The 12,679-nt window shown below is 41.4% G+C and overlaps 1 protein-coding gene across 2 annotated transcripts in view; it reads right to left on the bottom strand.

The window, feature by feature from the left end:
• dnah9.S (dynein, axonemal, heavy chain 9 S homeolog) overlaps positions 1-9,188 on the bottom strand; it is an 89,095-nt gene extending 79,907 nt beyond the window's left edge. Inside the window, exons 1-5 of one of the 2 annotated variants that reach the window (XM_018238559.2) lie at positions 9,107-9,188; positions 6,766-7,201; positions 2,883-3,079; positions 1,444-1,602; positions 235-365 (exon numbers count right to left, since the gene is read on the bottom strand). In XM_018238559.2, the coding sequence (XP_018094048.1) occupies positions 235-365; positions 1,444-1,602; positions 2,883-3,079; positions 6,766-7,201; positions 9,107-9,162 (979 nt within the window). In that variant the 5' untranslated portion in view covers positions 9,163-9,188. Of the gene's footprint in view, positions 1-234; positions 366-1,443; positions 1,603-2,882; positions 3,080-6,765; positions 7,202-8,541; positions 8,742-9,106 lie in introns of those variants that run through there. The other variant, XM_018238560.2, reaches the window with a different exon arrangement.
• Positions 9,189-12,679: the final 3,491 nt, after the last annotated feature.

Here is a 12,679-nt window from a genome sequence, read left to right as displayed (position 1 = left end):
CAGCCTTGTGCCTTTATATGGTCACAGAACCCCTCAATTACTTCTAATATCCTTATAATTTACAGTAGGGGGTACATTATCCCTCATAATACATGAGTGATACTCAGAGTTCACTGTATAACTCAGCCTGCAGCCTTGTGCCTTTATATGGTCACTAAACCCCTCAGTGACTTCTATATCCTCATAATTACAGTAGGGGTACATTAGCTCTTATAATACACCATTAATTCTTACCTGCTACTACATCTCTAAACAGGGCCTTGAATGCTGGGAAGTAGCAACTTTGGACTCTCTCCAAAAGCTCTGCCATTTTTCGCACCCTGGTCGTTCTCAGCTGATTGTGGATACATTCTAGGTCTGCATATCTGCATCATGAGAAACATACACAAAAGTCACTATATCACAGGTATGAGCTGAGAAAATGCATTGTATTTAGGGGTACCCGCTAGGTAGTATTCACTTTATATCCTGCATTGGAGTCCTCTTGGCCTATTAATGGAGGCATGTAGTTTGATATCTTCTACAGTGTTTTTAATCCTCTATTGTGTTTACAAATACGATAAGTTCTTTATTTCAAAATAGAAGTTAAATGCATTTTTAATGTAGATTTAAAACCTGGAGCTGTAGATGGATTCCTGCGTACGCCAATGTCACCTTGGAGGATTTACATGTAACTCTTAATTTCAGCAGAATAAATAGCAGGAAACATAAGGGGTGAGGTTGAGGGAATGTACTTACAGTAGGAGATGGGAAGAAGCGAATAAACTATTCCAATAACTAATGGGGGAAGCTAAAAATAGCTCCACAATCCCTCAGTTCAAAACCTCTGAACTAAGCAGTAATGCAGATCAAAGGGAAAACGCAGGGAAATTCGATGTTGGAGATGTATGTTTAATTTAGCGAAGCAACAGTGTTCTGACTCTTCCCAAAAAGGCTCTCCAGGGTCATTCTCCAAGGCAGTATTTTATTCCAGCCCTTATTACTGGAATTCTTTGTCTCATTAAAATAGTAAGCTATGAGGGTATAGTGTATCATATGCTCAGAACATTCCTTCCCTGTATATTTTGTATTTATACATATGGGTGGGAGTGGCCATATTATTTCCCTAAGACAGTACAGTATGAGGGTATAGCTTATCATGTGCCCAGAACATTCCTTCTCTGTATATTTGTATTTATACAAATGGGTAGGAGGTACCATATTGTTTCCCTTAGACAGTACAGTATGAGGGTATAGCTTATTGTGCCCAGAACATTCCTTCTCTGTATAATAGTATTTATACATATGAATGTGTAAATATGAGTGTATATGTCTGCATAACAGTGAAATATAGCTACAGCCATAACTGTACAAGTTAATGCAAACCTGACCACAGAGTCTGTTCACTGAACTGATCATAGGTTGGGAAAATAACAACATCAAATTTTAAAAGCCAAGTTTTACCTGCTCTTCCAGAATTCAATCTCAGCATTGGGGTTGGGGTTTTTTCCTTGCAGAAGAGGCTCTGATGATTCCTTCTTTAACACTCCCTGTACTTGGTGGCTCCACTGTATGACGGCAGATTCGATGGAGTGGATTATGGTCCGGTCTTGCTGGTCATTACTAGGGGAAGCAAAAGAGAATCAGTAAGGCTTCCGTTTCCAACATTTGTGTTTGTGCGAATATGTAGGTGTTCATTGATGCAACTGGTCAGCATTTAAGGGTATAAATCTATATATATAAATTTATACTATTTTACCACAATAATCAGTCCTTTTCTGATAGGATATATTAATGTTGATGAAAAGGGAAAGAAAAGAGAACCTTGCAGATATGTATACTCTATACTAATACCTACTACTAATACCTAAAATGGGAAGGAGTAGCATCACTTAAAAGAACCCATTCCTCTATATTGCCAGGTTGAGTACTCAGTAGACTCACAGGCTATAATGTGCCTGGGTGCAACAAACTGCTTACATGTGTTTTCTTATACTATACAAAGGAGAACTAAACCCTAAAAATGCCATATTTTATATACTGAATTTATTGCACCAACATAAAGTTTCAGCTTCTCAATAGCAGTAATGATCCAGGACTTCAACTTGTCACAGGGGGTCACAAAGTGTCTGTGACACTCACATGCTCAGTGGGCTCTGAGCAGCTGTTGAGAAGCTAAGCTTAGGGGACAAATAGAATATGGAGGAACAGATCTTTACTGCTAAAGGGCTGTGGTTGCCTTGGGCTGGTACAGAAGCCCTAAACATATTGTAAACATTTCTAGCTACTTCTTTAGTTAAGCTTTATTTCTCCTTTAAGAGCAAAGCCCGTTTTAACTAATACAGCTTCACAGTGTCCTTTCTTCTTTCGATCCTCCTCTAACGCTTCACTGAGACCCACATCACATACTTCCTAACTGACTCGTTTTTGGTTGGACAGTCTCAAATTGTAGGCCTGAAAAGGGATGGAGCCTGGTGAAAAAAGAGTTTCCAGGGGATTGGGACATTTACTAGGTATGGTCAAAGCAGGCTGGGATGTAAAATTAGCTTTATGAAGGACAGTAACTCGTCCCCTTGCCTAGACCCCAACTAGGTGGTCAACCATTTGCAACAAAATTCTATCTGGTTGTAATGGTCAGTGACCCCGGCAACCATAAAAAAACAGATTGGCTGTGAAGCAATTCTTATTGATAACGTTTATTGCTTATCATTCCAGCATTTACTACTCATTTCCAGACTAACCTCTGCCTTGTTGCTAATATAATTAAGCCCTAGCAGCCAGATTGCAAAAGTATGAGAGCAATACAACAACAAAAAAATGAAATATGTTTATAACCATAAAAAATACTTGGCTTTAGGACTGTATCGTATTTGGTACTTGGTCTTTCATAGGAATCAACTCACTTTTTCTCATTTTCATAATCCATGTAATCAACCTTCTCCGAACCAGCGGGAAGGGGCAGCAGCGTCTTTCCTTTGACCTGACCGACCATCACAAACGTCCTGCTTTTCAAATGGTTGACATGACGCATGACATCCTGAGACACTACGTGAGGCCAGTGCTGATGGTTCTTTGAATTGGTTAGAATTGGGACCACAATCTGCAGGGGGACAACACCAAAAATGTTATCTATACAATGAGGATAATCACAATCAGCGTATATCTGGGCATATAGTCTCTCCTTGTAGGGATTTGATCTCACGTAGTAGCACGTGAGACCAGCAGACCATACTTTCTATATAATCAACCAAGGGCACCCCAGAAAATAACTCTAAGTCTCACCACCACCATGTTTCGTCAAGCAGGGGAAATCACTCTGCCAACGGTACCCCCTGCAGTCATGTGGTCTGCTCCCCCTCTAGTTACAGCACTGTCAAATGTCATTATCAGAAATACTGTTCCATCACAAGAGGAGGACACAGTTATACATAAACTTGTGGTTTTCCTGGAGTCTTATATTCAGAGCAACAGTGACCTCAAGTGGCTGAGCTATAGCCAAGCAATAAGCCCAAACTACTGTTATTTATAGCAAGAGAATTAGCAGGATCTATTGCCACAAATTGTCAGGCCAGACTAGCCAGTATCCCAACCCATGCTAATCTATATTATCTACAATTAATGATGGTTTGTATTTGTGTAATGTCGTCATTTATGTGGATTTATTTTCATAGTACAGTATGAAAGTATAGCTTTCTTGGGTGCCCACAGCATTATATATACAGTATATATATATATATATATATATATATATATATATATATATATATATATATATATATATATATATATATATATATATATATATATATATATATAACAACAAGGGAAAGTTGTGCTCACCACTATTTTTTAAAAACATTAGGCGGGGGTGCAATGAGGCTGTGACCACAAAATACAGAGCAGCCATATTGTTTTCATTAGACAGTGCAGCAGGACCATAAACACATAGCCCTACAATTCTGTAGGACAGGTCTTACTATATAGTCTTACTATATATATATGTCTCCTATATTTAAAGGAGATATATTGTGAGAAAAACGAGAAAGTACCAGTGCAGTGCACTCTTTTAAATATAGAAGGAAATGCTCAAAAATGTGTTTTATGTTGATTTATTCAAATTTTTTCCAAAAACTTTAATAGTCCTGCTCATCTATTCCACTTACTGATGTCTCCTTTCTCAGACTGTGAAGGGAAGCAGCGGCACTCAGTACACTACACTGTTACTTATCCCACATCTTTTAAAATATTTTGTAGAAAAAGTACTGACACAGTTTCCTAGAATTTTCTTAGGCACTTATATAAACCTGTTTGTTGGGCTCATTGTTATGTCAATCATACCTGATTCTGGAGCCCATTGTAACATCAATGAAAACTGTTTATTAAGCCTATTGTTCCTAGTGGAGCTGGGGGGGGCAGAATATAAATGAACTTTGTGTTACAGTCCCCACGGTAACAGAGCCATGCACAGACTTCTAAGACTGTGTTTACCGGAGATCAAACCAACCAATTGTTGGGCACTTGCTTCCTATGACAACAACAGCAGAGTTCACTAGCACAGAACATTATGAGTAAATGTAATTGCTACTGAAAGCAGCATTTGTTTATCCCTCTATGGTTCTGACCAGGGCAGCCATCAGGGGGGACAGGGGGGAGAGTTGTAGGGGGCCCGAGGGTAAGGGGGGCCCCGGCCACGCCACACTTACTTGATTAGCCGGGCCCCCCATCTTTCTGAGAGCTGCTGACTTCAGGAAGGCATGGACGTTTAAGGGGCCCGGCCACCAATTTTCTTATAATGTGGGAGGGGGCCCTGGCCACCAATTTTGGCCACCAATTTTTTTTCTCATGTGGGGTCCTAGCCACCAATATTTTTTAATGGGGGGGCCCTGGCCACAAATGTTTTTTTATGGGGGGCCCTGACCACCAATATCTTTTTATTTTTTATTAATATGTGGGAACCCTAGCCACCAATATTTTTTTTGTTTTTTACTATGTGGTGGGGAGGGCGGACCTGTAGGTGGGGCTTGTGGTGGGCGCAGCCCAGGGGGCCCAGGAAATTTTGTCGTACAGGGCCCTGCGATTTCTGATGGCGGTCCTGGTTCTGACACCCAAAACATTGTAGCGAACGTCAGTTCACCTCAAGTTTTAGAAGCACACATAAGGGGGCAGGGGGGGTTGCTGGCAGTGAAGGACACAGAAATCATTATTTTGCAGGTGGGTTAGGGAAATCCAAGTTCAGTGCAAAATAGCAATGAATCACAACTGCCAGTCTGCCTGCCACCAGCTCTGGTAGGGATTTACCAGAATAAATAATGTGAATATGGTTGAACTGATTCGATTGAACCCCGGGACAACAAAAAAAGGATAAAAATAGACTTTGTCTTTAAAGTTGTGTTCTAAGGACTACTAAATAAACTGCGGGATAAGTTAAAGTGTAAAACAATACATTTTTTCCTTGCCCTATATAATCATTAATTTAGCCCTTTTACTACTAGCAATCTGTAACAGTACACCCAAGGACTGCATATTGTACCTCAATTGTTGGCAGGGGAAGGGTTAATATGCATTTTGAAAACCCAAAATGAAAAGGATGATGAACTATAAGGTGGAGAAGGTCCTGCGGCTAAGTCCTGTCTGCTCCCACAACTCACTCCACCCTAAAAACCCTCAATAGGTTTGGTGTTTGAAACAGATGCCCCATGGGGGAAATTACAGGCCTAATGCAGGTTGCAGCGAGGCCCAGGGTCACAGTTTTTAATATAGTAAATGTCTACTTTGCAAAATGTTACCATTTATTCTTGGTTTTGCTCATTTTCATTATTGGATTGTAAGTTTTTTTTCAGTGCAGACAGTTTACACCTTAGGTCAATATGTTTGCTTACTCCATTATCAGCAGTCGCCTGCACCTTATCTATAGTTAAGGCGAGACTGTGTCTTTAGGGTCAGGACACACGCTCAGAATTGGGGCGATTAGGCACTCGGCGACAAATCTCCTCTTCTTTGGGGCAACTAATCTCCCCGGACTGCCTCCCGCTGGCTAGACTGCAAATCGCCGGCAGGGTGGCACTTGGAGCGCTTCATTATGCGAAGTTGCCTCACGAAGAAACTTCAGGCGACTTCGGAAAAAGACTTTGCCACCGATTTACATTCCAAAGAAGAGGAGATTTATCGACGGGGGACTAATCTCCCCGAATCTGAGCATGTGCCCTGACCCTTAAGGCTAGTGCCACATAGGGGCTGAAAGGGGTCACCTTCCCATTTAAACAGCATTCACTGTTCCCCTATAGGCTAGTGCCATACTGGGGCTGAAATTCACCTGCAGAAATAAGCAGGAAAAAAATGCAGTCAGAGTCTCAGAGTCGACACAACAGTTCCTTATGTGAACAGAAGAGGAGGCTACTGCCTACATAGGGACTGGTTTTCGTTCTGTGTATTTTAACATGACGATTTCAGCCCCGTGTGGCCCTAGCCTAAATCTTGTTGATGACAGGGAAAATTTGAATGTTGTTTAAATGGGAAGTTGACCACTTTGATTGCACTGTAATCCCCTGAGCATTCTCCATAAACTGGAATCAAAGACTCAAGAGCTGTGGTCGACACTGACAGCATCATGCCAAAGTAATCAGTGACCTGCAAATGGACTACCTGCCCAGCTGTTGCTGGATTATAACTTCCATATTCCCCCTACTGAGAATGGGAGTTGTAGTTTAATAAACAGCTAGATTTATACAAATAATCATATACAAATAATCACAGCAACGGATTACTGAAATATTCCCAACGCCTTACCTCTTCCACCATGACGGAGAAGTGATCGAGGGGTGCATAAGACAAGTCACCATAGATGAGGCTGCTCTTCATTAAGTCAGCGCTCAGCGCAGAGGCATTTCTTTTCCAAAAATATACCGCTTTGTTTTTGGTACTCTTGGGCAACTCTAACAATGGTACCAACAAGCCGGCTGCATTCATAGTCACCACCAACAGCAAATGGTCAGCCTTGTCTAAAAACTCCTGCAGCACCAGCCTGTATTCCTCTGTGCTGACACATTTCTGCCATCGGTCAGGTTTAAGTTTCAGAGTTTTTAGCACATAGTCCTCTAAGAACTGTAATCTCTTGTCTGTGGGGGTCGAATCGTCCATGGTGATTATTTTGTAGGGGTCACGTTTTGGAGGTGCAGTGGCCAAAAGTGATTTTTCTTTCCTTTTTAGTTCATGGGTGCCAAAACTGTGGAGAAACAGAGAAACACTGCTTTAGTTTTCAGTTGCTGCTCTGACTTTTGTATTTGCTGTCATGGCAACAGTGTTTGCATTCAACAAGTTACAAGGAAGGGTTGCTGCTCCAGAGACAATAAGCCCCTCCCCAGGGAGTCGGGAGATTGTTACAAGGGTAACTACTGTAGTTAAAACTTTGTCACCACTGATTAACTTGCAGAACTAAATGAGTTCACATTACAAGCAGAACAATGTCAGATCAGACTTACCAAGCTCTTGTTAAACTACAACTCCCAGCACCCCCTATAAAGTTTATATGTCAGGATTTGCTATTTACCAAAACCCATCATGAGCTGTTCAGAAGAAAATTTGCATTTGCTAATTCAACTTGAAGGTTCAGTGGAAAAAACAAAAAAAAAAAAAATCCCAATAAAGTTAAATTCAAGTGTTATTCAGTAGCAATCAGGCTGTTTTACTCATTAGGCTTGCCGCAGTTGGGTGATCAGAACTAATCACTGATTGGTTGCAACAAGATACTGCTCTAAAGTAAAATTAACCAGATTTTGTGAATTTTTTTAAATGTAATTTGGAGGAATTCTGACTGCTAATGGGCACATCTGACCCATTTTGCTTCACCAAAAACTCCCACAACTGTGAAAATTTACCAAAAGTCTATGGGCGACAAATTGTGCGACAAATTTTTAATGTGTGACAATTTTTTTTTTTAAAGTCTATGGGCCTAATTTCCACTGCAAAACTTGGCGAAAAAATTTTGCTCATTGCTAATTCTGACCTGTGGATAAGCACATGCATGTAAAAATAGGGGAAGCAGACCCTATGCCTACGTAAGTAAGGAACCTTGATCCCCCTTCCACACTTGTTAAGGCCCCCATACACGGGCCGATAAAAGCTGCCGACAGACTGAGTAGGCAGCTTATTGGCCCGTGTGTGGGGCCATCCGACGGGCATCCCTGATATCTGGCCGAAAGTCGGGCAGATGTCCATCGGGCAGGGTAAAAAACGCGTTGGATCGTAGCCACATCTGTTCGTTGATGCAGTCCCGCCTCCATTCTGATTGGATCATTGTGCCCTAGGGACCACGATCGGATCAGCCCGATATCGCCCACCTCAATGTGGGCTTATCGGGGAGAGATTCGATCATTTGGCGACATCCCCAAACAAGTGGATTTCCATGTGTATGGCCACCTGTAGGGGAGGTGGGGCTGTAGAGTACAGGGACCCAGAAATTATGATAATTGTCAAAAAACTCTCAATAAATCATTTCGGTTTTCAGTTTATCTTCTTGTTCCGATTATATTCTGACTCAAATACCATTTGTTTTAGTATGATTACCTAAAGGCACAGCCGAAGGAGTTACTGAAAGGGAATGGAGCATTTACTGCTATGGGAAAACCCTTTGCAGATCTTAAAGAGCAGTGGTGTAACTACAGAGGAAGCAGACCCTGCGGTGGCCGGGGGGCCCGGAAGTATAGGCGCCCCATGAGGCCCTTCATATACAGTTTCAATAAATATTGGTAAAACAGGTCAATCTCTAGACATTTTGGGGGCCCGAAAAATAATTTGCTGTGGGGCTAGGGTTGCCACCTCACCCCTTTAAAACCGATATGAATCCACAGCCTGCATGGCTAATTAGCAATTCATTTAGATGCAGGCTGAACTGATTTATGTGCAGCCATTTAACTAAATGAATTGCTAATTAGCCATACTGGCTGTGGATTCCACATTTGTTTGGTTTTAAATGGATGAGGTGGTAACCCTATGTGGGGCCCAGTATTTTCTAGTTATACTACTAATAAAGAGTGACAGGAAGGGGAACAGGCAGGTCACTATGGCAGCCATTGCTGTTATTGAGGTTCTCTAGAACAACAGCTCCCCAAACTTGCACCCCACTGCCTACCTGGAAAGGTAGCCATTTCTTGTTATGAGAGGACTTCCTGCTGCCCCACAATGCATTGTATCATTTACAGAGCGACAGGAAGTGGGAGTATTCCTCTTTTGGTGGGTGGAGAGAACAGACAATACATTACAGCAGCCTAAATGGCTACTGAGGTGCTGTAGAACATTGGCCTGCACAATTATCCCTCAGTACCCACCCAGAAAGCTTGGAATTGTTGTTATAGTAGAGGCCTATCTGTACTAACCTTCTCACTTGATGCTTTATTTTGAGGGTGCAGAACAAAACCCTCTCACACCTGCCCCTCACTACCAACTGGAAATCTTGCCAGGAGGGTAGAGTAACATTAAAACATCCCTAGGGGGATATTATCAAAAGAAGTTTTAGAGAAGCCTCTGTTTTGGAAATACTGCGTTTCTTTAACTTATTTTGCCTAGAAAATGTATCAGAGCTCAGTCCAGACATCATGTCTCTCTACATGCAGAATTTATGCAAAAGACCGTTGTTTTGTTAGATTTTGTTTGTCCAGAATCCGTTATTTGAGTGAGCTCTAATACATCTGCTAGGAAAGGGAGTCCCCCTATAAGATATATTGGATCTAACTGTCAATGAATATCTGACACCCAACTGCTGAAAGAAGACAGAATGAAGAGAAAAAGATGTTAAAGGAGAACTAAACCCTAAAAATTAATATGGCTAAAAATTCCATATTTTATATACCAAAATTATTGCACCAGCCTAAAGTTTCAGCTTCTCAATAGCAGCAATGATTCAGGACTTCAAACTCATCACAGGAGGTCACCATCTTGGAAAGTATCTGCGACACTCACATGCTCAGTGGGCTCTGAGCAACTGTTGAGACGCTAAGCTTAGGGGTCATTGTAAATTATCAGAAAATGAGGTTGGCCTGTAATATAAGCTGATGCTACAGGGCTGATTATTAAATTCTGATGCTAGATGTACTAGTTTCTGCTCTGCTATATACTAATTATCTGTATTAAAAACTAATCAGCCTTATATTGTGACATTTCTATTCTATGTGTACTGTATATTGTGAGTGGGTCCCTAAGCTCAGTAAGTGACAGCAGCACAGAGCATGTGCAGTGAATCAGTTGAAAAGAAGATGGGGAGCTACTGGGGTATCTTTTGAGACACAGATCTTTACTGCTAAAGGGCTGTGGTTGCCTTGGGCTGGTACAGAAGCCCAAAACATTATGTACAACATTTATAGCCTACTTCTTTAGATAGGCTTTAGTTTAACGTTAAGGGCCTTTACACACAGACATTTGATATGCATCTCCCTGTGTTCCACAGGGACCACAGGAACAAACGTGGCCCATACTTCCAATTTGGTCTGTACTCATTGAGGCACATGTAAGCACCTAAAGCAGGTGGAATACATCTAGTTGTGCATGAAGGCCTTCCTTTCCAATAGTGCCTGTATTGGCGGAACTGGTGGTGTTGCGTTGCATACACATATATTGCTCCATGCTGCGTCTCTTGCATTTAGCACTTCCAGTCAGTACAGGCATCACAGAAAAAAATGGCCTCTATTAACCCACACATTCCTATGCCATGTGAACTCATTGAAAGGGCCACAGCGCATGGCAACAAAGCTACCATTGATAGCATAAGTGTTGTGGAACATGCAGCCAGGGCAGCCATCAGTGGGGGACAGGGGGGAGAGTTGTAGGGGGCCCGAGGGTAAAGGGGGCCCGGCCACACCACACTTACTTCATTACCCGGGCCCCCCATCTTTCTGAGAGCTGCTGACTTCGGGAAGGCATGGACATTTAAGGGGCCCTGGCCACCAATTTTCTTATAATGTGGGGGGGGGGCCCTGGCCACCAATTCGGGCCACCAATTTTTTTTTCTCATGTGGGGTCCTAGCCACCAATATTTTTTAATGGGGGGCCCTGGCCACAAATGTTTTTTTATGGGGGGCCCTGACCACCAATATCTTTTATTTTTTATTAACATGTGGGAACCCTAGCCACCAATATTTTTTTTGTTTTTTTACTGTGTGGTGGGGGGCGGACCTGTAGGGTGGGGAGGGCGGACCTGTACGTAGGGCTTGCGGTGGGCCCAGCCCAGGGGGCCCAGGAAATTTTGTTGTATGGGGCCCTGTGATTTATGATTGGAAGTCCTGCATGCAGCTGACTAGTCTACTTTTCTATGAGACTTCACACTGACTTGATTGCATAGATGTGTTTCAACAACTAGCTCTTTAGCTGTTGCAGAACTTTAACTGTTAGGATGTTAATACTTGTAATTTTGCTGCAGCCACGGACAGCTCTGATTCTAATGAAGGAGCGCCCCCAGCACTTTTTCCTGCACATTGCTAATACCAAGAGGGCAATTGCTGTTAGTGACACACTATATATGTAGAGTGTATATAGATGAGAATATATATATATATATATATATATATATATATATATATATATATATATATATGTAGAGTGTATATAGATGGATGAATATATATATAAATATCTATGTAGAGTGTATCTAAATGGATGAATATATACATCTATAGAGTGTATATAGATGGATGAATATATATATCTATGTAGAGTGTATATAGTTACATAATTAAATTGGGTTGAAAAAAGACAAAGTCCATCAAGCTCAACCCCTCCAAATGAAAACAAAGCATCCATACACACACCCCTCTCTACTTTTACATAAATTCTACATACCAATAGCTATACTATACTATACTATACTATAGAGTTTAGTATCACAATAGCCTTTGATATTATGTCTGTCCAAGAAATCATCCAAGCCCCTCTTAAAGGCATTAACTGAATCAGCCATCACAACATCACCCAGCAGTGCATTCCACAATCTCTCTGTCCTGACTGTGAAGAAGCCCCTACGTTGCTTCAAATGAAAGTTCTTTTCTTCTAGTCTAAAGGGGTGGCCTCTGGTACGGTGATCCACTTTATGGGTAAAAAGGTCCTCTACTATTTGTCTATAATGTCCTCTAATGTACTTGTAAACAACCCCAACCTTGACAGTCTACCCTCATAATTTAAGTCTACCATCCCTCTAACCAATTTAGTTGCACTTACTCTCTGCACTTTCTCCAGCTCATTTATATCCCTCTTAAGGACTGGAGACCAAAACTGAACTGCATACTCCAGATGAGGCCTTACCAGGGACCTATAAAGAGACATAATTATGTTTTCATCCGTTGAGTTAATGCCCTTGTTTATGCAAGACAGAACTGTATTTGCTTTAGTAGCCACAAAATGACACTGCCCAGAATTAGACAACTTGCTATCTACAAAAAACCCTAGATCCTTCTCATTTAAGGAAACTCCCAACACACTGTCATTTAGTGTATAACTTGCATTTATATTATTTTTGCCAAAGTGCATAACCTTGCATTCATCAACATTGAACAACATTTTCCAGTTTGCTGCCCAGTTTTCCAACTTAGACAAATCACTCTGCAAAGTGGCAGCATCCTGCATGGAACCTATAGTTCTGCACAATTTAGTATCATCTGCAAAAATAGAAACAGTACTTTCAATGCCCATCTCCAGGTCATTAATAAACAAGTTGAAA

The sequence above is a fragment of the Xenopus laevis genome, chromosome 9_10S (genome assembly GCF_017654675.1).
Source record: "Xenopus laevis strain J_2021 chromosome 9_10S, Xenopus_laevis_v10.1, whole genome shotgun sequence".
NCBI classification, from domain to species: Eukaryota; Metazoa; Chordata; class Amphibia; order Anura; family Pipidae; genus Xenopus; species Xenopus laevis.
Note: the sequence above shows the minus strand (reverse complement) of the source record. Positions and strands in the feature narration are given on the sequence as shown.